The following is a 26679-nucleotide window of genomic DNA, read 5'->3' as shown; positions in this document are numbered from 1 at the left end:
CCAAATAACTTTCCCTCTGTCGCGAGCACGCTATTTGTTTATCCAGCACCGGCTTTGCAAATAACGATGTCCACAGACAAGGTAGAATATTTTGCATGACTTATAAAAGTACGATGTATTGCGACATCAGATGCACGTAAAATTTCTTCAGTTTCTTATGTCTCATTCCATCGAACTACAGATCGATTTTGGAAACATTATTTTAAGGTACAAAAAACTCTTTGGTGTTGCTTTAAGTAGACGGGCTCTGCTACAGTGGTTGGGACTGAAAATAAAGGTCACATGATCGTAACTGACGCATGCTCAGTTTAGGAACAGATGCTTCGAAAGTCGCCGGGAAATGAGCAGCTTGGATAGTACCAAAAAGTCCTCCAAGGCAGTTTTTCAGGCTACTTAATACAATTGATAGAATTGTCTCCATCGATATTTGGCACTTATTATCTTGCACTTGGTTTAAAATTCAGGTACGTTTTCTATCACGACAGTAGTAGCAGTAACCCCAAAACACTTGCAAATAGTAACTTGCAAGCTAGCCGCCACGGCAGCTAACTTAGGAGAGGTGATAATAATATGCCCTTAGCACGGCGCACTGTTAACGTTATACCTTGGGTATATCCAAGGATATGGCTGTAAACGATCACTAACGATTGTCTTTTTAGAAGAACATCGGATGCATGTGTTTTTTAAGACAATCATTTAAGACAACATTTACCAATGCAACGTTGTCTGGGTAACGTTCCCTACAAAAAAGAACTGCAGTTATTCGACATATTCATGTCCAAACTATTGTATTTCTGCTGTAAAGTGCTGCTGTAAAGTGCACGACTATCTAGACCTATAGCGCAATGTAGTTTTCATGTCCATTTTCTTCATATGGACTGCAAATAATTCCTCCAACACGGCAGTTTTGTACGAGCTCCCTAATGACCATGGTGGAAATATTTATTTGCGTTCCCTCACTAAAGTTGGATTCATTCGCAATAGTTTTGTATTCCCTCCATAGGGAACGCAATGGAAACTCGAAAAAAATAATTCCCACCTCAGTAAAAGTATATTCCCACCATGGTCCTTCGGGGGCTCCGTAGTTTTGAGACATGAAGTAGTGCAGCTATTTTATTGTAAGGGCTAAGACAGCAGGAGAGTTAGCAACACATTTTAATTCTTACCATATTCTTATGCGGACATCTATAAACAGAGGATAGAAGGACATTTCCATTAGGCTAGCAGTTGGTTTTTGCATAGTGTCTTTTCAGGGTTCACTATTTTAGGGTTGTTAGTTAATTAGTTAAGAGTTGCAGGTTATTTATGTTTTATGATGTAGTGGAGATGAAAAGGTTTTAGCTAAATGGTTAGAACAGTTGGTCCCACCCAGTGACTAGGTTTAATTGGTCCAAACCAACTTGATGTTATGTGTATTTATCATGATTTCTGAAAATATTGAGTGTACTAGGTCTGAGTGGCTTGTCATTCTTGCTCCCAGATTGAAATCATGCCGGTTTACACGGACCAAGATCCATTGAACATGGAAAAATGGTTACCGAAGACTCGGCAAAGCATCCCCCTACACACTTTAACAGAGCAGTCTGAGTGTGCTGGAAAATATGTGAAGGTTTGGTGCAAAAATAAATCATCTTGTAATGTATGGCATCCCTACACAGATATATTATAGCCTTATGTATGGCATCACCACAGAGATGCATAATAATGTATGGCATAATGTATGTACAGTTAAGAACAAAATTATTCATACCCCTGGCAAACATAGATTTTCTCTTGATATGTTTGTTCTGGCTGAAAATGACACTGCCACATGCCAAAAGGTTGTAAGACAATATGGGAGAAACAACACCTTATCACATCACACAACATTTTCATGAAAAATGGCATGTCCAAAATTATTCATACCCTTTTTAAATGGTCTATGTAAACATCTTTATTTGCCTTCACAGCTCTCAAAATTTTGTTTGTACCTACCAAGGACCTACCAAGCCTCTCCATGTCTCCACAATAATTCAAGGCCGCACCATTTTAACAGAAATCTGGGTTTTGAGGCAAGAACGATTATTTGCCATCACTCTGGCCTTGTGCTCGCTTTTTTGACAGATTGAAGTCTGGACTCTGGTTGGGCCACATTAAAAAATGTTGATATTGTTCTGTTAACCATGTCTTGCCTTGTTTGTTACCTTATTTCTTGGCTTAATGTCCAATGCCGCCTATTGGGGTAGGTCTCTCGGCACACTGCCTGATCTTTTTCTTCCAAAATTCTTAATGTAGCCCCTTGTTTTAGTGTTACCATGTACTTTGAGAAGTTCTAAAAAAAGATGAGCACAAGGCCAGAGTGATGGCAAAGAATTGTTCCTGCCTCAAAAAAAAAAAAAAAACAGATTGCTGCTAAAAAGGTGGGGTCTACAATCATTGTGGAGACATGGAGAGGCTTGGTAGTTATTATAAGAACCATTTTGAGCTGTGATGGCAAATACAGATGTTTCCACTGATTATTTAAAAAGGGTATAAATAATTTTGGACATGCCATTTTTCATAAGAATATTTTTTTAAAAAGGGGAAAATGCTTCTTTTTCTGATTCCATGCCAACATTGCTGATTCCAACACATTGTCTTACAACCTTTTGTGGCATGTGGCAGTGTCATTTTCAGTCAAAACAAGCATATTGCTAAAGAGAAAATCAGCAAGTCAGTATTTGCCAGGGGTAAGGTGTAGGTGCACCAGCTGTGCTGTAGGAGAAGTGTAGTTTCACACTTAATCCCACAGAGCCTCATGGTAGCACTAGCACCCAGTATACAGTCAGTGGGTAGCACTTACAACTGCTCAACCACCAGAGAAGAAGAAACTTGACAAATTTATGTTTGATCAAATTCCAGATGCATGTAACTAAGTAATTATTAAGATTATGCTCTGACAGTTTGTTTAATTGCTCATGTTTTCTGCATGTGGTCTGTTTGTTTTACAGGGCAAAGTGGTTTTTAAGGGTCCTTTGTTACATATAGGAAATCATTTAAAATACCTGCTAAAGTCAGTTATTCAAGGTATTTCCTCACCTAATTAATTATGCATGACTTACACTTGATTCAGATATCTGGGGCCTATTTCAGAAAGCGGGTTTGTTAAAAATCTTTGTTTATTAACCCTAAGAACCCAGAGTCTATTAACCCTGAGACGAGGGAAACGGCAGGCTTCCCATTCCAGTAAGATATTTGGGTCAGTTACTACAGTAACTGACAGTGAACATAACCTGCTCCTAGCAGATTTTCTTAAACAACCCCAGTCTTTCTCCATATCTCCTCCCTCCTACTGAGCAGTTGTTGGACATAGGTTGTCATTTTCTCCTCTATCAGTCTGACGCAAAAGCATATTTATTTGCATAGGCTACGCCCAGGGAGGATTTTGAGATCCTGAATATTTAGGCCTACCACCATCCCCTAATGAATAATCAAACATTATCATTTTTAAATTAAAATAGAAATGTATTCAGTGGCCAAATATGTCACCACTTTTTCCCACCTGTAAGCTTATAGCCCCTTCGCTTTGCTCACTTCGTGCCTAACACCCCTCAGCTGTGCTATATTCACGATATAGAACGGCCTCTCGGGGCTTATTGCTTAATTAAAAGTTATTTGAAGTGAATCTACTGTATTTAACTTATTGGCTGGTGCCTCAATAATAGTAATAGTAATAAAACATAGTAGGCTGATCTTAGAAGGCTACAGTTTGTGAAGGTTTGTGCTGAAAAAATCATTTACAGTATGCTGTTAGGATTTTTAATCATTGTTAAGCCACTGGTCAGGAATTACAGCATTTATATCAAACGATTAACTGTACACATTTTTATTGCACAAATTTGCTAATTTTCTGATGACGGAAAAGAACAAACTCTGTGTAGATTGAACTTATTCATATTATCAGGTGTTTTGGAACCGAGACCTCAGAGTTTTGCCATTTCGTGATTAATCAACCCAGAGATCAGGGTTAGACAGACAGTTTGTTGAACCTTCTTTCTGGAATACCCCCTTGAAATAGCCCTAGACTGATGTTGTTTTTTCCTTTGAACGACAAACATGATCTTTTTGAAGTCAGAGAATTTTCAGACAGATATGTTTTAATCTTTACCAAATATTAATTTGGTAAAGATTATTATTATTAATATGAATATGCATAGTATAATAATAAGTAGTATTACTGTGTTACAAAAAGCGGTATGGTTGTGAAAACTGGCACTGTCTGTATTTATTTTCTAACACATTTTTCTTTTTCTACTGTCAATTTTCTGTCTTTAGAAGATGTCCCCAAACAGAGCCAAGCATCAAATAACATATCCATCAATGTCGTGTTGTTTGGAGGGCTGGCCAAGGACTTCTCACATGCTGTCAATCAAGCGGTATTCCTTTGCGGCCATATGACAAAAAGATAATATATTATCCTATAGACGTTTAGGCGTTACATAGGCCTGTAATTGCAATTCATTTGTATGATGACTGTTGTTACCATGGTTCTTTCTTCTCTTTCATGGTGGTAGATTGAGGCACCCAGTGTTGGGAAGTAACGGAATGCATGTATTCTGGATTACGTATTTAAAATACAAAATATGAGTAACTGTATTTAAATACAGTTACTATTTAAATGGGTGGTATTCAGAATGCAGTTACATTGATAAAATTACATTTTAAATCATTATATCTTGTAAATACCAATATTTTTAACCACACAATGTAGCCTATGTATCTCTTGGGTGGCTCCTTCCTCTTTCCCTCTCTGATTATATTGATAGCCTAAATGAGAAACGTCCCAGGGAATGTGGAGTGTAAAATGTATTTTGTTGTAGGCCAATGGGGCCTATATCCAGTCGGCATGTTTTAGGCCAGTATAGGTTTCACAGCACATAGGCTTATATATCAATCCATCCATCAATATATCCACCTGTAGTGGAATACATTTTAAAAGTAACCTTCCCAACACAGGAGGCACTGCATAAAGCCACTCTCAAGTTTTCATTAAAAATGAAGACACATAATGAGCATACACACTGTTGCATTATGTTGCTTTGCTTTAGGGAATATGCAACCATGTGTAGTGATTTTCCAAAGTGTTAATGCGTTAATAGTATGGTACTACACTGTTTAAGTTATTTTGATAAAATATGGCATCAATAGATTATTATTTCAAAGATTCAAACTTTGGGTGTGATGTCTGGAACTGGAAAGTGTATCACTCTCAGTCTGCTTTGTTACACACCAATGATAACTTTTGACTCACCATGTCTTTGTTGAAACTGTATTATTCCTTACAGTCCATCTTTTAAGAAAATGCAGGGCATGTCTTCAGAGTGCCTGAAATGCCTTTTGTAAGGATTTGGCAAATGATTTTCCAGAATGTGCATTACTTGCTCTTTATTTCATGCTCTGCCACCTCTTCAGTACCACTTTTCTGCTTCCGCAGGACACTGTTGTGTTGTCGGGCTTTACAGTGAGTCCTTCTCCCACCTTTATGAAAGACAAACTGCATCATTGTAACCTTCATTTAGATGGCACAGAGGCTAATGTTCATGTAAGTAAATTTGGCTTCATATGATAACATTCTGCTCTGACTTACTGACTATACTGTATCAATGGAAATCTGGATTCTGGAAACTTAATGTCTGGAGCATATGTCCAGAACACATCCTGCAAATGTGATTCCATCAGTTTTTTCACATCAGTGAAATTGGATCTTTTGACCTCTGACAATTGTATAAGACTTGGTACAACACCCTGGCCAACAGCTGACTGGCGGAAGATGGGGTTCAACTTTTGATCTGGTTACAGGTTTGTGCAGCTACAGCGCCCACAGTGGGAACATCTGGAGCCAGTGCTACTGTGAGATCCTCCCCCCTCCTCCAACTCTCATTTCCCAGGCCATTCTTATAACTACATCTCCTTTTGTTCGCACGAAAGTGCATGTATTTGAGAATATACAATTGGATGCACATATTATAGAAAATGAGAGGTCCTTGATTGTCTCCTTCTATAGGTCCTAAGTGCTCCTGCTAAGTATGTGTATGTTCCACTGAATGCGCTGAAACATGGATCCCAGGTGAATGTCTATGGAGTTGTGACCTTTTTTAAGTTGCCCTTTCCCACCAAAGGAACAGGTGAGTGCTTTTGTTCATAGAAGCATTATCATATCAATGAATGATTGAGATCTTTTAAGATATGTGATATGTAGCATCTGTCTGTCTCTCTGAAGTCATATCTCCTCTCTATTCTATCACTATATACACTGGTAAATGGTTTATCCACTTCTGAAGATTTCCTACCTCTGCTTTCATGATATTGAGTCATCAATCCCCTCTTTTGTGTATAAAGACTCTTAAGCACTTAGCTTAGACTTGGGCCCAGAGATTAGAGCTTTCAAATGACGGGGAACTGTCAAGCTCTCAAAATCCTCTTCACTGCATTAAACAATGCTTAGTCAGGTGGTATAAGACTCTGACTGATTCGACTGATGTACAGTAGGACTATGGGAGATGGTTTTGACCAGTCGTACACACCATCATACTCTCACACATTATTCATGCTCCATCACATATTTCTCACACACTGTCAGACACCTCAGACACAAGGTGAAACCATCTTATACACAGATGTGCAGATTGTGCACAAAACTTCACTAACACTACAAAGTCGTGAGAAAGTATGGTGATGTGCAAAAGAGAGAGTGGATCGTCAGGGGGGTTTTATGGTGTGTAGAGTTGGATAATGTATAAGAAATGTGGCAATATGAGAGATGTATCAATCATGATGTTTTCAATTGTTTGGAAGTAATAATGATATAATCCTCCATTAACACTATGGTGTTGTTTTAATCCAAGCAAAAAAAAGAAACAAAAGTATCCTCAACAACATAAATTATGAAACATAAGGGTGAACATCAGAGGGAAGGCAACAACTTTAGCCATAGCGTCCGCAGACAAGGGTAGAAAATTAGAATGAGGGACAACACACACTATTGTTTACTGATCAAAGGAGTACCCAGAGTGAGGAGCTGAGTCTACACTTTGATTTTGAAAGCTGATGACATGTGAAGTAGAAGTCATAAAGGAGTTGTATGTACAAAGGGTCTGAAGTTTGGTTTAGTGACACTGAATGCCCATAGGCCAGCCTGAGGCTCAACAAGTCAGCCAATGTGAGAAGACCTGAGGGTTTGCACTGGGGCAGAGGGATGGAGGGAGATCAATAATGTGCTCAGAGCAAGATGGAGGATGTCATTGAAGTTTGTAAGGAGTGGTTTATGTTAGAGTCAGAATGGACGTGGTAGAAATATTATGAGAGATAGGCAATCGATGATGCTTGAGATGACATGTAAATGTAGGCCTACCTTGAGTAGGGCTGTCATGATCATGAAAATGTAGTTCATGATTAATTATAAACAACCAAATAAACAAATGCATTGTTTAATTGTGTTTTTAAGGTAAAATGTAACATAAATAACAATTTAAATATAAAGTCTTTATACAAAGAGATTGCTGATGGATAGCAACTATTGCTATTATGCCAAAAATATTGCAGTCGGTTTAAAGACATTTGTGTATGGTTATGACGGGCCTATCTTTGAGAATGACGTGTTTTTTTATTTATTTATTATTTTGTTTTATTTATTTATTTGAAAGGGGCATTGTTCATTAATCTAGTATGCATAGATGCAATGATGAGTCTTTAAAGGGATATCCCACCATTTAGGGAATTACACTCATTTTCCACCTCCCCTTGAGTTAAACAATTGATTTTTACCTTTGTCCAGTTCATCCAGCCATTCTCTGAGTCTGGCCACACCACTTTTAGCTCCAGCCTAGCATAGATCATTTAATCAAATTAGTCCATTAGCATCTCGCCTGCTAGCATCACGTTTAAAAGTGACTAAGATTTCCGGTAATTTTCCTATTTAAAACCGGTCTCCTCTCAAGTTAGAAAGTGTAATAAGACCAACGGAAAATCAAATGTAGCGATTTTCTAGGCTGATTTGACATGGAACTATACTCTCATTCAGGCGTAATAATCCAGTCACTAACTGATTCGTCTGCTGCAGCTCAACGTTGTTGCTGGAAATTAGCCTACAGGGACTATTTTCAGGTGCTGCATGATATCATTGTGCTGCTGTGCCCATGGTGTTCCTTGATTATTACGCTGGAAATGAGAGTATAGTTCCATGTCAAATCAGCCTAGAAAATCGCCACGTTTCATTTTGCGTTGGTCTTATGTTCTAACTTTAGAGAAGACAAGTTTTAAATAGGAAAATTCCTGGAAATCTTAGTCACTTTTAAACGTGATGCTAGCAAGCGAGAAGCTAATGGTCTAGTCAGATTCAATGATCTATGCTAGGCTGGAGCTAAAACTGGTATCGCCAGACTCAGAGAACGGCTGGATGAACTGGAGAAAGGTAGTTGACAGAGGTCAATAGTTTAACTCAAGGGGAGGTGGAAAATGAGTGTAATTCCCCAAATGGTGGAATATCCCTTTACATTTTCAGTAGTGCTATTCTGTGAATGCACATGATCACATATTCCATATGCTCACATATTTGGTTTGCTTTAAGCCAGGTCTTAGGTTTGTGTTTAAAGCCTCAGTAGCTAATGCTTTCTCTTTGGCATTCTGCTTTCTCTCTATTGAGTGTGCAATGTGCCAGTGGACAGAGACAGTGCTGGTAATGCATGCAACTGAGAGTTTAATCATCTCTACCAAACTGTAGCAATGTAAATGAATACTGTTCAATAGAGGGCAGCCAAGGTTTGTTCCAGTAGCAGTGAAGGGACGCCATACCTGTCTGTTTCCATTTCAGCTTTGATGGGGCTTAGTTAGAGCGCGCTCACTGGACGTGAGAGAGAGCACAGCTGCTTCTCAGAGCCCGAGTGTCTACCGATGGCTACAGTGCTGGGCCTTTCCCCTTTCCTTCCTATGCTTGGAATTCTGTGGAAAATTCCCTGAAAAAACTGTGTGCATTAATGTGTGTTTTAATGTCACTGTTTTTGGTCCATTTTTGAAGCATTTCTATCCTGCTCATAGACCCTGTGTGTTTCCATAGTTTTTGAATTGAGGCTGTTGGAGGAGTTGACAAATGTCTGTGAGGCTACACTCCAAACCCCACTCCTCTTCCCTTAGCCGTACATTTCAGAAATTATATACTTGAATGTGATATGTGTTTGGAAAGCAAATGTGTACAAGTTGGCCAGGCCTCTCTGTAGGAACTCCGTCTCCCTTTAGCTCCTCATGCGGCCCTGTCTGACGCCAGCTGGCTACTGTTAAGTGATCTTGTGCTGTGCTTCTGATGCGTGGGCCACCTTGTTTTCTATTGACCAGATTTCCCCCCAAGAACTAGATTTATATAGAATTCTGGAATGAGCATGAGAGTTATGTTTTTTGATGATTTACTGAAAGCATCAGAGGAGAGTTATTCAGCTCAGACAGAATGTTTCTTTGTTCGTTCGTAGAGAGGAAGCATTTCTTCACAACTTTATCTCAGTAAGACATACTGGTGATATTCATGATGTTATAAAGTTACTGAACTAATACATGATATCATGTACTATGATATGATCTGACATGATGCAATGATTATAAGGAGGAGTACAAAAGATAAATAAATAAGATAATATGAGTACAAAAAGAGTATACAAAATATATATGTGTAAATGCATAGGCCTAAATGTAAGTAAATGGGGATGATTTGCAGGGGCCGGGGTGGGTGCATGCCACTGTATATGAGATGCATCCTAATTATGCCACTACTAGTGAGACTCCAAAAGTCAGTCAATAGAAGCCCAGCTGGATTCCTCAGAGGCCGCCACATATGCGTCGATGGCACTTTAATAGTACATGGTTTTAAACATCTGCAGACCTCAAAGCAATTACGTATGTTGAGAGGATCTGTGTGGTAACACACTAAACTCATTGATTATCCATGCACTGTATAGATGCAGCACATTGATGACAAAGACCTCGGCTGCACTTCGTGGACCACTCATGCGGCTCGCTGATGTTTTAGTGTGAACAGGAGGATCTGGCGTTGTTTAATTAGTAGAACAAATGGATCAGGCTGAACTTTATTGCCACTTAAGTGACAAGACACAGTGAAAAATCCATGGTGGACCTTGAGGAAGAACAGCTGTCCTCATTACAAAGTGCAGTTATCGCCAGTGCTTACAGAGGAAATGGGCTCATTCTCCTTCTGCTCATGTTTCTATTTGTGTTTTCATCAGTTTCAACGCTTTATATCACTTATATCACGGATACATTTGTCTTAGAAATTGTTTTGCTCTAAGTTGCCTGTATTGTTTTCTCATTGCAAGATAACATTCAGTTGACGCGTAAAACACAGCACTGCTGTTAATGTGGGCCATCCTTGCAAATGTGGGCTCCGAGACCTCATGTGAATAATTGAAACACGATGGTGGTTAGAACACTCTTTTGAATATTTTCATGAAGGCTCTTGGTGGGCAGTTTTTTTTCACAGTCTTTGTACTGTAATTCCTTTCCCTGTCACTGTAGTTTAATTAGAAGTTGCACAGCAGCGCTTACATTGCTGGTCAAGTTGAAAGGGGTCAGTGAAACGAAAAGAGAGGGCTGCCTCCTGGTCACCAAAGAACCCCTGAAGACTAGATTGCTCTTCAAAGAAGTAAAAAAGTTCAACTGTAATTTGTTTTCTCTGTCTGATTGTCAGTGCTCTCTGTGTTTTAGATTACTGTTCAACTTTGAAGCTCACAGACCCGTCGGGGGCTACAGTCAGCTGCACTATCTTTTGTGAAAACCAAGAGAACCATCCTAAAATATTCAAGGCAGGCGATGTCATCCGGCTGCACAGAGTAAAGGTAGAGTTACTGGTGCATGGAGGGTGTTAAATTAGTCAGAGAGAGATCCCTAATCACTCTACACTGTGCTCGACAGGCCAACAACTGCTTTACTGGCCCCCAGCTCTGTCCTCTGTCTTGAAATAAATCCACCTTGCATACAGAATACTGCCAGTGTACCGCTTAGAAGTCATTTTGATATGTATCACTTTCATCAGGATTTATTCTCTAGTGGGGTGGAAAGGAGATGCTGATGTTTTGCCGTCAAGCATGTGTTTATATTTTGGAAATGTCAGCTGGTCTGTTTCATCTGAAATTCTTTACCATGCTAAGAAATGGCTCTCACTAATGGCTCTTGCTTGCTTGCTTGATAACTAGGCTCAGATGTTTGGTGGCTCAATGACTCTGGTCACCTGCTGGGGCTGGTCTGCGCTCACCTTTGACGGTACAGTCGGCAGCCCCGTGGTGCCGAGGACAGACAAGTCGTTCCACTTTAGCGAAGAGGACCGACGCAGGGTGATGGAGCTGCGCAAGTGGGCAGCCCACGAGTTGTCCGTCCTGCGGGAGCCCACCGTGCCTCTCTCTGCTGTGGTGCCCAGGCAGTACTTTGACTTCACCTGCCAGCTGCTGGCCAAAGCTTGCCTGGACAGTGCCTGCACTCTCCTCAAGGTATGCAGCACAGAAAAGCACAGCGCTGCTCATCAGCTTGGAATCTGTTCCTATTCTGTGTAAGCATCACACTCCCCAAGAAGCCTGCTGCTGTTCTCTGTGGAAGATTGTTGATAGTTTCTGTTGTATTTTTCCTTTTCTTTGTGTGAAGTATTTTGAGTGGTCGTTGGGGACTATATAAATAAATGTATCTTACCTTATCTTATATTAGCAAGTGCGTGCTGAGGTGGAAACATTTCCAGGGCACACAGACCAAGCTCAAAGGCTGTGTGGCCAACCTCCCAGCTTTGATTTAGTTTCATAAGGACGGGCCAAGATCATCCACTGTTGAACATCATCTTATTCTCTATGCTTCCAGTAATGAGTAGTAGCCAATATATTCAGGAGGGACCCCAGGTGATGATGTTCAACAGTGGATGATCTTGGCCCGTCCTTATGAAACTAAATCAAAGCTGGGAGGTTGGCCACGAGGCAGCAAGGTTGCCTTTCATGTCATTTTGGCGCTGATTACCCAGCGCCGATTACTTTTAAAGAAATTTGATGAAACATCTGTTTAATATTTTATATGTAAATGAATACATCCAAGCAGTTGTTTGCCTTCACACCCATGTTTATCAACATCTCTGAGACTTAAGCATCTGATCTTCTTTAAGGTATGGGATGGCACCCGATGCAGATACCCTTTTCCGACTATACCAGTGGAGCCAGGGACCTTGGAGGGAGAGATTCCTGCTGGGACAAACACACAGAACCTCATCGCCGACGTGCTGGTTTACGACAACCATGTGGAGGTTGCTCAGGCCCTGAAGGTGAAACATTCTGCTTCAGTTTCAGCTGAGGCAGCTACTTCCTGAGATATTCTATTTGTTTTACACATCAGATACAAAGCATGTGGCCTCAATACTAGGTAGATTTAATTATTCGTTTTCTGTCTTCAGAGGAGTATACACAGAGAGACAGAGAGCGACAAAGACGGCACTTAGCAGGCACTGATGGCTTATGCTATGAGGAAGGCACATTTACATTGTCACAATATTCCTTTTTGCCAAAATCACAGTGACACAATTGAGAGAAAGATTCTGTGAAGACTTGAATGGCTTTAGTTGCGTTTTGCACAAAGGGCGTAGAAAATGGAGGCGAGCCTCAAAGCATATTTGCATTGTTCAGTATAAACTAGCTGCTGTTTTGCTTAAAGGAGTCGGACAAAGCAGCTCTTCTGGTTTACCTCGGCCTATTTCCCTGAATCTCTGAAGTTTCATCATCAGCTGCCATGGCTATCTTTGTGGCCATGCTTCATTAATACGTGATAGAAATGATTTGGCAGACAAAACACCTAAATGCTAGGTATATATATCCACGTTTAGTTACCCCAGTAGATTACTTTATGAAGACATGAAGGAGCTGTACTCTGTTTGTTTTGTTTCACGCCAGAAAGTGCTCTCAAGTTGTTCTTCAATTAAAACTGCAGTACAACAGACGGTGGTATTCTGGAAACTTGAATGGCATCCAGGTTTGGTTACCTGTGGAGCTGCTGGTGGGGTGAAAAACACCCCTGTGCTGCTTGATTAAAGTCTGCAACTGACAGTCACTAAACGCTTTTTGCTAGCTGACTGTTTATTTGAAAACATTGCACATGTTTATCATTAGCAGGCTTTTAACTCGCATGTTCCTGGTCCAGTAGAGTGTGTAAATTCTCAATTTCTCAAGAATCTATTTGTTAATAGATATGAAAGGGGAATTCAGCCATGCTGAAATGTCTAGGGTCTGTCATTTCCAGCTCTGAGTTCAAATGGCCTGGTATTAAGGGGAATTGTGAAGAAAGAGAATAGGAGGCTATTAAGGTTAAAGCAGCTGAGATGGTGACAGATCAATACTGTCATTACAGCTCACATCACACAAAGAGGGCTCTGAGATGGATCTACCCCAACCCCCTGTTTTCACTCACACACACACACACACACACACACACACGCACACACACACACACACACACTTTTACTACTTAGTAGCAGTCCTACTCTCACTTAACACATGAAACCCCCATCCACTGGCACATTGTTTTAGTTGCCTGTACTCTCATGCTTTCCAACTCATGCTAGCGCCTGTAGTTTTGAGCACAGCCCAATTTATCTCAAATGTGGGTCATAGTCATTTATTGTGTACTGGATCCTCTGACTGCATTCTTTTTTAATCACTATGTGGGCTCTGGGACATGGCCGGAGTTGTCAACAAATGATTTGTCTTCATCAGTAGCAGCATTGCAAACCCTCGGTACGCTGCTGTAGTTCACTTCTGTAGTGTTTTTTGACAGCAGAAGACGGTGTTTCTAGCAGCCATGTCCTTCTCCAGGTCTCTGACACAATGGCGCCCCTTTGACAGAACAATCCCATGTATCAATATTGAGCTGGCAGACCTTGAGAAACAGACTGATCAGTACTTGTGCTTGCTCTTCACGAGGGCTTTCTCGTCAGGCCCTGGGCATTGTTGCATGCCTGATGTGTCATTTGCATCATCCATCTCGAGGCAGTTGCCAAAATTAATTCTCATTCAAGTGCACTATTTTGACGCATTCACAGAACGACTGAGTTAAAAGGCGTCTAAATGATTGCACTGAAGATCTGATGTAACCTTTGGCTTTTAGTGGGGTCATGGAAGCCACAAGACTTTTTCTATTATTATCAAAAACATATCAGACATTGAGATGTACTCTGGAAAACATCTGTTTATGTGGTCATCTTAGGACCAGTAATAATAGAATGTGATCCTTTTTTGAAGGAAGGCATGAAACAATCAACACAACCCACACAAGGATCTGCCTTTCAGTCAACTCCGTGTAACACATTCAGAGGGAGGTAGAGCCCTGACGGGGATGTTTTTTACCCCCAAACTTTTATGACAACACATTTCATCCATGGATTGTCTTGAGCTGAGCTGTCATTTCTTATTTCTTGCCACTTTTCTTGTTGTATGTTAGTTGAAATAAAGCGCATCCCCCTTGAGCGAGTACTTTATATTCCGTGTTACCACAGTAACCACACCTGGGAGGTGCTCTGAATATTAAATAGCTGTAAGAAACAATAGCTTGCAAATTAAAGGACACAGTTGTTAGCATAATCAAAAGTTTTTTCAGCTCCCTAAAGTCACAGGTGGGGTAATCCTCAGAGCATTCTTACATTTACGTTTTTTTTTAAATAACAACTCCTAGTTTTACTAATCCCTGGTTTTGACATTATGCCGTCTTTTCATCTTGCCATCTTCTTTCTGTGTTTTAACATTCACAATATTCATTAGTGAAACGCCAGCTAGATCATCCCATAGTAGCGTTTTGTAGGCAAAACTGCATACTCTTGATCTTGATCTCATTGGATTCTTGTGGTATGCAAGATGTTGAAATTGGTGTTTATTAGGCTTGGTCTCTTTAATCACATTTAATGTCATTTATTTCACACATGAGAATTCTATAATTAAAAGTAAATATAACAAGCCTTGATATTGAGCAAAGAAAGCAGAAATGCAGTTATTCAATCTCAGCAATCCTAAAATGAATTTACATGAAATACATTGCCGCCATCTAGTGGCTGACATTAAATTAAAGATCAAATAAAGCAACAATAATGTGTCATACGTCCTGAGTTTGTCACACCACAGACAATATGTTATTTAGCACTTGTCTAAATTTGAATGAATTAAAAAATCACTAATTATATGAGTTGACAACTTGCACTGAGTATTTGGTTTGATGTGTTGGCAGCCTGGCATGTTTCTGTGTATCTACAACCTGCACGCAGTGCCACAGATGGTGGCTGGAGAGGCCTGTACAGTCCAAGAGGTTCTGAGCTTCCACCTGCACGGGGGCACGTCCTACGGCAGGGGGCTTTGTGCCCTGCCTACCAGCAGCCCAGACGTCTCCAAGCTCCAGAGGTAGACCACTCACTTCTCTCCAGCCCCACACTGTTAACTAGAGAAAGGAAGTCCGCTCTGCATTAGTTTATCACATGGCCAAGAGCCAACTGTCAAGAAGTAATTCATTAATAAATCCAATTCATTGACTTGCACTGCCATAAAAGATGAACTCCGATTGCCTGACTGCTGTCCTGTGTCCTTCAGAGCGCTGCAGTCGTGTGCTGAGCAGATGGAGGGGGACATGGACAGCTCTTGGGATGACCTGACCTGGTGTACAGCATCACAGCTCAGCAGTGAGTGACATGGCAAGATTTAGCCTAACATGTGCAGTGCACATTTGCCTTAATACTCACTGGTAAGCATTGATGTTGTGTATATTTCTTTACGTGCCGACAAAAGTTTTACAGATTAAAAATTCTATTTCAGATGGAGTCATTGGGGAATGTCCAACAGGTTTGTCAGCCACTTTTCTGTCCACTCAACTGGTGCATTTGAAATGAACAGGGTATTTTTTTTTACATTTAATATTGTCAAATTAAGGCCTTAAACCTATTAAATTAAACTATTAAACAAAGTCTTGAATTTAGTATATTTTCTTCTAATGTTGTGAATGTCAACGATATTAGACCTTATAAAGTTTTCATTACAGTTGTTTCATATATATACACTTGAGAAATGTCATCTTTCTCTCTCTCTCTCTCTCTCTCTCTCTCTCTCTCTCTCTCTCTCTCTCTCTCTCTCTCTCTCTCTCTCTCTCTCTCTCTCTCTCTCTCTCTCTCTCTCTGTGTTAGTGCGGAAATGCACACATACTCTGCAAAAGGTGTCTTTGGCTCATGTGAAGAGCTCATCCCCTCCAGAGATGTTCCATGTTAAAGCCCAGGTCAAGTCCTATCAGCCGAAGAGACTATACCAGTGTCTGAAACTGTTCTGTTCCCAGTGTAAAACCATGTAAGTGTACATGCATGATCATCTCTGAAATGTGATCAACTTCTGGTACTCGCTTAAAACCAAGGCAAAACTAGACCACGCTGTACCATACTGTACCATACTGTACCTTACTTGATGTTACCTCATGGGTAGATTCATGAACTTGAAGGAGTACTACATTTATACATGTGATGGTATCGTACTGCTCTGGAATTGGAGGAAACTCTGCCATTTTCCCTTCTTGTCTTTGGCAGTGAGGAGATTCCAGACCCTGAGACTCTGAGGGCAAGGTTTGGACAGGCTGTGAGGGACACCAGGCCCTGCCGGGCAGCCTGGGCTGATAGTCTGACCACAGACACTGAAGATCCCAGCCGGCAGATCACTCTGCATGTGTCCTCTAAGAGCCCAGCAGACAGTGACCCGAAGCTTATCTTTGTTCAGGGTGAGTGAGGCAAACTTTTACTTGTCGACATGATTGGGTTTGTCAGATCTACCACTCAGACTCTTGAAGTCACTTTACACCAGAACCGTTTGGAGCGTTTTACAGTCACCCATCTGACGTTTGTGTATTGGTAGAGATACAGTAGAATTCCATTAGAATCATTGTACTGTAGCAATTCACACAGGCAGCATTCTGTGTGCTTATTCCTTCAGTTCACACGGGCAGCACTCTGTGTGCTTATTCCTTCAGTTCACACGGGCAGCACTCTGTGTGCATATTCCTTCAGTTCACACGGGCAGCACTCTGTGTGCATATTCCTTCAGTTCACACGGGCAGCACTTTGAGCAGAGCGTATTTCTACACTTCACTTCTGTTGTTAAAGTGAACACAGAATGTGAAGCATACACATACAGAAACACACTGTTCCGTCATCACTGTTCCGTCACATCAGATACGGAACCTGTGGAACTTGGTGTACTTATGTTTCAGTGGAAATGCATGGATTCAGTTGCTTCCAGTAGCAGCAACTGGAATCCATGCATTTTTACGGAATTATTTTTGGAATCTGATCCCTTATCATACCTGTTTGTTCGTACTCGTCGCTCGACTTATCGTGACTAAATTCAAGATGGCGTCGAACGGTAAAATTCTTTAAGGTACTGTCTGTATAAATCGTCTTGTAAATAAACTACCAGTGCTTTTTCAAAGTTCTCTATGTCTCGTTTTAAATGTCAAGGCCTTCGGAAGTCTACCAATGAAGTATGGAGCTACTTTGAGCCTCATAAATGGTGTAAAACAGTGATTTATTTGCATGGCTAGGCCGATGCCCGAGGCACCACAACGAAACACTGTGTTGGTAGCATTGGCTAACTAGCGCCAGATTTCTGAGTGCAGGGGACAAGCCGAGGTGAGCTATGAGACACACGTTCACACTCGGTATCATGTTTCAACACACTTTAGGTCAAAATCACACCGGAATTATCCTTTAAGCACACTGTTCCGTCACATCAGATACGGAACCTGTGGAACTTGGTGTACTTATGTTTCAGTCAGGCCCACGTCTTCCCTACTGTGTCAATTCTGAAGTTAGAGCCAAACTAATGTGGGAAGTGCAGCCACGTATGGAGATTTGCTTTCACAGATGAGATGAATGTCCTGCTTGGAATGTGTCTGCTTTGTTTTGTTCAAGTGGTTTGGTACCACAGAGCCTGCTACTTGCCATCGCTTTTAATATTAATCAGACAGAAGGGTTTCCATGTTAGAAATTGGGCATGATGAGTCAACAAGACGCTGTCTGTATGCTGTAATCCAAAATGATGATTAGAATCAACTGCCTTCGGCCATTGTTCTAGCAGAAGCCTTTATCTGAGCTTACTCTTAAAATATCAGCTGAGTCTATACCTAAACTTTAAGTATTATTATATTATGATCATTGTGAGTGTCTGTCTGTAGAATCTGAATGTCTAACCTCGATTGTCTTCCACACTTACCACAGGTGCCAGCTTTGACGACATATGCCATCTCTCGTCTGATGAGGAATTCATGATTCCTGTGAAGTCATCGAGGGGCAAGCTGGCCTTCCTTGACAGCATGGTCCCTTTCCTGTTCAGAGGGAAAAGGCAGTTTTACGGGTCAGTTCATTAGAAAATACCACATGATGAACCACAATTAAAGGAGAAATCCGGACGATTTTTACATGGACCTTGATCGTTAAATGTCGCTGAGTACTGTTGATAGAAACAAAACACGATCAAAATCGGTGCTCCGAACTGGAGTACATGTAGCTGCAGCTAATGGCCTGTGCTCCCAGTGAGCTACAATGCTAGGTCTGGGGGCATCATCTAAACGTGCCTTTTTGCCTCTTAACAGACTGAAAATGTTATTGTGCAACATGACCTTACGTGACCAAAACGATGTGTTTTCTACTCATCATTGTGAAGAAACTGGTTTTATTGTGAGGAAACAGGTTTTTTTGGCAACATGTCATTGTTGCTACTGTCTTAATCTTTCTGCACTTTTTAAATCAAATGGTTGTGTTTTAGCTGCAGACAGTGTTCAGTCCGAAAATTTGTGAAGTCTGTTGAAGGCCTAGAGGAGGGGAATGAGAAGAGCATTTCTGAAGGTAAATAATCAAATGCAAATAATCAGTTTAACCTGTACTGTACATGAGGTTAGCTCAGTCAGAACAGTGTAGTTGAAAGCACACTTCTTTACAACCCAGTTAGTGTATGTAGAAGCCTATTCATAATTAGTGGTCAGTAGCATTATTCATTCATATTATTTCACATATAATATATTTCATATATTCATATTATTTAGCAGGCATCAGTGGCCCCTTGATATTGTCCTGAGTGTAACTCTCGCTCTCTCTTTCTCTCTCTACCTCTACCCAGCCCTGGGGCTCCAGCTAATGGAGTATGTATTGGTGATGAAGTTTGAGTTGGATGATGGCACGGCCACACTGGAGGCCTTGCTGTTGGAGGACTCAAAGGCAAACCACCTTTCCATCAAATACTGTAGACAGGGTTCCCACGGGTCATGGAATATCCAAGTCTATTCCAGACATGGAAAGTCAGGGAATTGTATCATATTTGGTGATAAGTCATTTGTCAATTGGGGAAAGTCATATTGTAGCTGTTTACAATTTACTTGCCAAAATACATTAGGCCTAATACAAATACTGTATATTTCCACACAGAATTGGTGCATATCTTGTTATTAGCTTTACTGCTTGCTTGAGTGGTTGTGGTTACCCCAACTTTGTTTATTCAATGCCCATTTATTTATCTTCCACTCTAAAAAAAGGAAAAAATGATTTAATGCTATGCGGCTTCTCTGAAATCTTTGGTCAGTATGTTGTACCATTCGTTATAGGTTATGGAAATTCTGTTGTTGGGTTTTTTTGTCAGGGAAAAGTCATGGAATTTTACATTTGACTTAGAGTGGGAACCCTGGATAGACCACACACACCACCTCTCCATCAGATAGACCACATACACCACCTTTCCATCAGATAGACCACATACACCACCTTTCCATCAGATAGACCACATACATAAGTCAGTGGATCCAGAAGGACTGTGGCTCATCTGTTCACTACTCCCCCCACCCCCTCCACCACCACAGGACAACTTCTTCCATGTTTCTGCTGATGACCTGTCCCACAGTCAGGAGGCACAGGAGAAGATGCAGAAGATCATGGACTCTTTACACCCACCAGACGGCAGCACACGTAAGAGCAAATTCTCATGTGATGAATTCCTATAATCCAGAGCAACAAAAACCTTGCACTGTACTTTTCTATGCCATGCTCTCCAGTTCAAGCCTCTATTTAAAGTCTTTGCTAACTATAAAAGTGTGGCTTTTTAGCAACCAGATTGTCTTTGGCAGCATTAACTTTTTGCTTATTGCATGTGGCTGTAACCCATGGGCATGCGTTCATCTCTCTTATTTAGCTTACTTTTGGTCCTACACTGATATGTGTCCAGTAGGTCATGTTGTTAACTACATCACCTCTCCTAAACCAGTAATCATCTTATTGTATGAAGTATGAACATGACAAGTTATCATCTTATTGTATGAAGAATAAACATAACCAGTTATCATCGTATTGTATGAAGAATGAGCATGACCAGTTATCATCTTATTGTATGAAGTATGAGCATGACCAGTTATCATCGTATTGTATGATGAATGAGCATGACCAGTTATCATCTTATTGTATGAAGTATGAGCATGACCAGTTATCATTGTATTGTATGAAGAATGAGCATGACCAGTTATCATCTTATTGTATGAAGTATGAACAGATTGCTTTCCTTACTCTCATTACAGTGCAGTGTCCTTGGTTGGAACTTTGCCTGAGTTTATATGCTGTGGGTGAAAATGGCAAAAGCGAAGTCCACTGCCAGATTGTCAACACCCAGATCAAGGAAAGTCCTGTAGACCGATAGCAAGCATGTTTTGAATACTGTGTTTTGTATAATATGTTTAAGTTAAGTTCAAGACATCTTGACATTAAGTTAAATAATGTTAATGTTGGTGCTGTAATGCTGTGTTAATATTGCTGTTAAAAAAACAGCTTTTTGTGCTGTTGTTGGAATTATTGTTAAATAAAAAACAAGTTCTAATCTCAATTTGTTTGCCTTATTTTTACATGTACAATTATTGAAATGCTGTATGTAAAATATAAACGTTATAATTGTTTTAAAAAGTGTGGCATTCGCCACATTAAATTAGCCTAATTGAAGAGAATGTCACATTAATACTATCAGACACAATAAATACCACGTTTTCCCATGTAAGTAGAAGAAAGGCAAGAAAATCATGTAGTAAACATCTTTCAGTTTTCAAATTAACAGTTTGTCTAGATTACGGAAATATATTTAAATTCTAACTGTTTTCATTTACTAAACATAACATAAGCAATGGTGTTTCGATCAGTGCCCATTCCATGCTCTTGCATAATGTTTCCTATTTAATTTCATTCACAATTTCATTGTCGTATGTGAGCTGTCAAGACAATAGAGGGGGGGGAAACATTTTGCTTCTTGGTCCTCACAGTGGCGCAGTCATCCGTGGCGCTGCTCCGTCCTTTGCGTTGGACCGTGGCCCCCATCCCCCTTGTTAGCGCAGAACGCTGCCGCACGCTGGATTTCCTCGCTGGCCGTCAGGCGGGTGCGCCCGAACTGCCCCTCATCCCTGCTGAGACGATGGATGTACTTTCCAAGCTGGAGATAATATCATATCTGTAATTTGTTGTGCCATCGCGTTAGTTTTCGGAGTAACTTCAAGTTGCATTTTAGGATGATGGTAGACTTTGTCATCGGTCATGCCTGTTAGGAACATTTCTGTTTTAAACATTGACTGAGGGATTGAGTTTTTGTGAGTTTTTGTTACGAAGCTATGACTTGACGGTGATTGTTGACGTTGTGTACAATTTTAATAATCTGTAATATGCACATTCATGCGCTCTCACGAAGCACGCAATAATGTTTTTGCTCGTAAGGCTTACTTTTTTCTTGGGTAGTTTGGCGCTGGTTACTGTCTTTTCAGACGCCAGGATCTCTAATATGGATGGAAATTCTAGCGGAACTGGGATGACAACGGTCAACAACAGCAGGCTGGCAGAGGGATTATCAAGGAACAGTCCGACTCTTCACGAGACTCACAGAAAAATAGTGCAATCCACAGGTGCGTCAGTTTTGGATTCTGAGAGGACTTCAACAACTGATAGTAAAGCTCATTCAACAAAACATAGTAGGCCTAGTTCCGATCATATGTTATCAAGGCGAAATGAAATCTCGAGTAATCACCTCGAATTTCTTGGGCATCGAGTCAACAGCCAAACACAGGAGCTGGAGGTGCCAGGAACCACCAGTAAATCAACATCCACACACTCGGACTCGGAGCATCGCCTTGGGGGACAGCCCAGATTTAAAAGAGTTGCAGAAGACAGCAAAACAAAAGATTTAATTGAAAAGAGACCGACTGACAAATATGGCAAAGAAACAAATCTTGGAGATGTGCATTTAGCAACATCAAATACCATGTGGGAATCTGTGCCGAAGCCTATGGCACAGAATTCAACAGATTCTCCTTTCGATTTCACCAGAAATGATGATTTATTAACTGTGCCAGATCATGATTTAGACGAAATCACCCCTTTGATACCACTGGTTACACGAAAGAGAGATAATGAAGTAAAAAATCCCTTTTACCCTGTCACATCTGAAACATATGGAGCATATGTGATTTTGATCATTTCTGTTATAATTTTCTCCGTTGGAATTCTCGGCAACATAACAATTATGTGCATCGTTTGTCACAACTACTACATGCGAAGCATCTCCAATTCCCTCCTGGCCAATCTTGCTTTTTGGGATTTTATTATCATATTTTTCTGCCTGCCTTTAGTCATTTTCCATGAATTGACAAAGGACTGGCTACTTGGAGAATTCTCTTGCAAGATTATTCCATATATTGAGGTAAGTGTTCTCTCCAGTGCCCTTAAATGTAGAGAGAACATTGCTTCTTGTGCTGAAATTCCATTGTCATGGTTCCTCCCTAGATAGTCTAATTAATATGTATTTAGCTACCTATTACTTTATTCAAGAAAGAAACTGCACTGTTTACCTGAGGGGTAGGCCTTCTTATCTTTCAGATGCTTTTGCCCAAGCACTTGTAACAGATTTAGCCATAAGTAGGCCTTATGTCTTTGCCCTTTTTTACAGACAGTTCATGAAATCATTGTGCAAAGACCATTAAAGCAACTTATGCTACAGTTACATAGTTTTCACTGCATTCTCCCTGCAGGAAATTGCTTGCACTTCTTAGACATACCCTGGATAAGGACAGGTCATGAACTGCTGACCTATAGCTACCAAACACCTGCAACCGTTCCTACTTGTTCATAGTGTCTCATATGAGCTCAAATTGACTGTGTGGATAAGGCCTGGGTCTTGTATTTCTCAAGGTACCAGACCTAATATGGCTTATTCAGAGGGTCTCTCTGCAGATCTAGTCAGACAATTAATCTGATAAAGATTGCATTAGTGCCCCAGTAAAGTGCAGTTTAATTAGCCAAGTGGTGTACACTAATAACCCAGGGAGCAGGGGGTCATTAATTAGGTTAGTAAACCAATAGAATCCAGTCTTCATCAATCTAGCGTTGAGTTGGGAACAGGTGGCAGGAGCTCTACATATAAATGGGGCCAGTGGCATAAGCATAATATGCCTAATATGTTTACATGAGCACATCATATCTGAACATGTGTGTTGCTGATGCACTGAGCATGTCTGATCACTTCTTGACATCACTGCTTGGCTTGGCATGGGCAGAAACATTAAACATGAAATCCTAAGTTAGGACTAGAAACCTAGGTATCTTCTAGTGGCCTATACATAAGAGAATGTGATCTTAAGCTTGTTTTGTGTTGAACCAGTCTGGAAACATAGCACAAGAAACTTGTTTCAACATCTGAACAATGCAGTTCTGCTTCTGAATGTTCCCTTGATAAACAGGCCATGTGCTGCTGTGGACTGTGAAGTTGGGCCTCACTCACAGAAGTCCCTCAGCTTGCTGCCCTTCATTGCCTAGTGTGGCATAGACCAGACTAATATCACAAGACCAAGATTGTGGTGCATAGTTATTGTAAGCACAAATTCTGAAAGAATCAGATTTAATGAATATCCCTACTGGTGAAATGCTTTTCCACCATGTTCCATGACACATCATGCAGGCAAACAAGCATAGCGCTCTGCTCTTTAGTGATGTGTTGTCTTTGAGTTTCTGACAGATGGTCTGTATGTTACCCCTCCAGGTGGCTTCATTAGGCGTAACGACATTTACACTCTGTGCACTCTGCATCGACCGCTTCCGCGCCGCCACTAACGTGCAAATGTACTACGAGATGATCGAGAACTGCACGTCCACGGCGGCCAAGCTGGCGGTCATCTGGGTTGGCGCTCTTCTGCTGGCTCTGCCGGAGCTGCTGATCCGGCAGCTGGTGCGGGAGGAGCGCGAGCCGGCCGAGGTGACGCCGTGCGAACGCTGCGTGGTGCGCATCTCCACCGAGCTGCCGGACACGCTCTACGTGCTGGGCCTGACCTATGACAGCGCGCGCCTCTGGTGGTACTTCGGCTGCTACTTCTGCCTGCCCACGCTCTTCACCATCTGCTGCTCGCTGGCCACCGCGCAGAAGATTCGTCGGGCCGAGCGCGCCAACGTGCGGGCCAGCCGCAAGCAGATCCAGCTGGAGGGCCAGATGAACTGCACGGTGGTGGCGCTTGCCATTGTCTACGGCTTCTGCATCATCCCCGAGAACATCTGCAACATCGTGTCGGCGTACATGGCGGCGGGCGTGCCGCGCCGCGCGCTGGACATCCTGCACCTGGTCAGCCAGATGCTGCTCTTCTGCAAGTCGGCGGTGACGCCGGTGCTGCTGCTGGCCCTGTGCCGGCCCTTCAGCCGCGCCTTCATGGACTGCTGCTGCTGCTGCTGCGAGGAGTGCGGCCCGCCACGCGCCTCGGCCGCCACCAGCGACGACAGCGAGCACGACGCCACCACCACCGAGCTGGAGCTGTCGCCCTTCAGCACCGTCCAGCACCGCGAGGTGTCCACCTACACACCTGTGGGAACGCACTGCTGAGCAGCACCACGGGCCACACTACCGCAGACCGCAGTGTTTAGAAAGGGCTCTTTAGTTCCACCAGAAAGGATCGAATGTGATGGGGTGTGTTAAGAATGCAGAGTGGAAAAGGAGAAGCGTAGGTGGAGCGTAGGTGAAACGTTGGTCAAGCGTAGGTGAAACGTTGGTCAAGCGTAGGACACCATTTGTGATGGTTGTATAAGTCTACACACTTGTTAAATAGAACTAAAGCTGTGGTATGTAAACGTTGATACTGCAGTGTTGGCACGTTGTCAGAGCATCAGTCAGTCTGCTCAGCACAGACAGTGGGAATATAAATATAGGAAGCACAGTGTTTATTAAATGGCCTGCTGTTCCCCATCACGTCCTGAAATGCTACACTATGCACTGATTGTACAAAAACAACAAGCTGTGAGTCAAATTGAACATCCTTTAAGACTTGAACCATGTTTTAAGGTCATCACGCCATAGACAGTTTACTTCAGGGCAGGTATGTGTACAATGTATGTGAACTGCCATTGCTGTTTACAGAGGGCAAATGTCTACATAGGGAATAGGCTGTTTAAAGTCGCTAGAAATGAATGATGAATTCACCATGTTTAATGATTTGCACTGCCCTGTAGCCCAGCTTTCACTTGAGATCTTGAGTGTTGTTACGTCAGAAGGAAAAATAATATATAATGTTTGTAGTATGTTTTTGGATAATGATTCTTGTGAATCAGTTCAACCTATGCTAGTTCCCTTACTGTGTGAGCATTCCAAGTCTGTATTTGTTAGCCGAATGTGTGATACACCCCAGCGTGCTGCTGGAGCGGTTGTTTTTAGCTAAGAATTGTTACTTTAGTAATAAAAAGCAAAAGCTATGATTCATCTCTTTCCATTTTAAAACAGTAACAGACCCGACAGTAAAGGCTTTCAGCTCTTTTTTTCTGAAGCAACAATGATTTTGATTTCCATGGATATTTTTCTCTTCCCATCTCTGAGTATTTTATGATGTTGAGTATAGTTAATTTGGTGTTGCTGGCACATAACTACAGTTTTATAAATATGAATGTATCATGACCAGACAACTTACAGTATGTTTTATTAATTAGTTATTTATTAATAGTTCAGAAAAGCAATGTGAGATTCATTTGTTGGTATAGAAATGTAGAAATGATTTGCTCTCTTATTTTGTCGGCCTAGAAATTGAGAAAATGTTTACTGTCTTGCTCCATCCCAAGAGATGTAGAGCAGTATCCTTATAATTGAGGCTTAGCACTGGGTGTATGCCCTGGTCATCTGGCTGGCATGACATCACCACCATACAGTACTTGACCAGAGCACACAGTGGCCATTGTTTTAGAGCCATCACTGCAGCAACAGCAGGAATCCAGAACCTACCAGGCTCTGTGACGTTGCAGCCGGCCGGGACTCGGGAGCTCTGAAGCCAGGAGAAAGCTGGAGAGATCCCGCTTGGGCTCCGACAGGCAGCTGGTGCTGGAGCGTTTCTGCTTTGGAGGCTGAAGGCCCAGTTCTTCTGTCTGGAAAGTCTCAGTTGGAATGGATGTCTTCCAGACTGTTATGTAAACTCAGTTGCCTTCTCATGTCTCACGACATCCATCATGTATGTGCCGTCTGATTCATTTCAGTAGATTTATAAGCAGCGGTAGGGCTTGTTCAAGACTTGTGACCACAGAGAGATTTGTAGTTGGTTATCATGCACAGATGCGTGTTAAATGTGTTACACTATTAATTTCACAAGCAAGGGTCAGCA

At 41.5% G+C, this 26679-nt stretch overlaps 2 protein-coding genes across 3 annotated transcripts; both read left to right on the top strand.

Annotated features, from left to right (window-relative positions):
• The first annotated feature begins 300 nt into the window (after positions 1 to 300).
• Positions 301 to 20909, top strand: pot1 (protection of telomeres 1 homolog). Of its 2 annotated transcripts, XM_042111002.1 has the most exons (20): positions 301 to 464; positions 1481 to 1609; positions 2970 to 3045; positions 4294 to 4394; positions 5453 to 5560; positions 5818 to 5868; positions 6023 to 6143; positions 10723 to 10853; positions 11211 to 11501; positions 12155 to 12310; positions 15253 to 15422; positions 15609 to 15697; positions 15831 to 15857; positions 16196 to 16352; positions 16586 to 16773; positions 18269 to 18404; positions 18816 to 18895; positions 19167 to 19264; positions 19900 to 20005; positions 20608 to 20909. In XM_042111002.1, exons 2-20 carry the CDS (start codon positions 1490 to 1492, stop codon positions 20724 to 20726), a joined length of 2325 nt encoding a protein of 774 aa, XP_041966936.1. In that variant the 5' UTR covers positions 301 to 464; positions 1481 to 1489; the 3' UTR covers positions 20727 to 20909. The 2 variants fall into 2 exon arrangements, with proteins under 2 accessions (XP_041966936.1, XP_041966937.1); XM_042111003.1 differs by lacking the exon at positions 5818 to 5868.
• Positions 20910 to 21371: 462 nt separating this feature from the next.
• Positions 21372 to 25831, top strand: gpr37a (G protein-coupled receptor 37a). The gene is made up of 2 exons (XM_042110487.1): positions 21372 to 22760; positions 24096 to 25831. Exons 1-2 carry the CDS (start codon positions 21765 to 21767, stop codon positions 24921 to 24923), a joined length of 1824 nt encoding a protein of 607 aa, XP_041966421.1. The 5' UTR covers positions 21372 to 21764; the 3' UTR covers positions 24924 to 25831.
• The last annotated feature ends 848 nt before the right edge of the window (positions 25832 to 26679 follow it).

This window comes from Alosa sapidissima, chromosome 11 (assembly GCF_018492685.1).
Source record: "Alosa sapidissima isolate fAloSap1 chromosome 11, fAloSap1.pri, whole genome shotgun sequence".
Lineage (NCBI taxonomy): Eukaryota > Metazoa > Chordata > Actinopteri > Clupeiformes > Clupeidae > Alosa > Alosa sapidissima.
Note: the sequence above shows the minus strand (reverse complement) of the source record. Positions and strands in the feature narration are given on the sequence as shown.

Bases quoted from the DNA above. Each gene is read 5' to 3' on its own strand.
- pot1 (XM_042111002.1), top strand. From the start codon at position 1,490: ATGCCGGTTTACACGGACCAAGATCCATTGAACATGGAAAAATGGTTA. The intron at 12,311-15,252 runs GTGAAACATTCT...ATGTGTTGGCAG, and splicing joins AGGTTGCTCAGGCCCTGAAG to CCTGGCATGTTTCTGTGTAT. The intron at 18,896-19,166 runs GTAAATAATCAA...ACCTCTACCCAG, and splicing joins TGAGAAGAGCATTTCTGAAG to CCCTGGGGCTCCAGCTAATG.
- gpr37a (XM_042110487.1), top strand. From the start codon at position 21,765: ATGTTTTTGCTCGTAAGGCTTACTTTTTTCTTGGGTAGTTTGGCGCTG. The intron at 22,761-24,095 runs GTAAGTGTTCTC...TTACCCCTCCAG, and splicing joins AGATTATTCCATATATTGAG to GTGGCTTCATTAGGCGTAAC.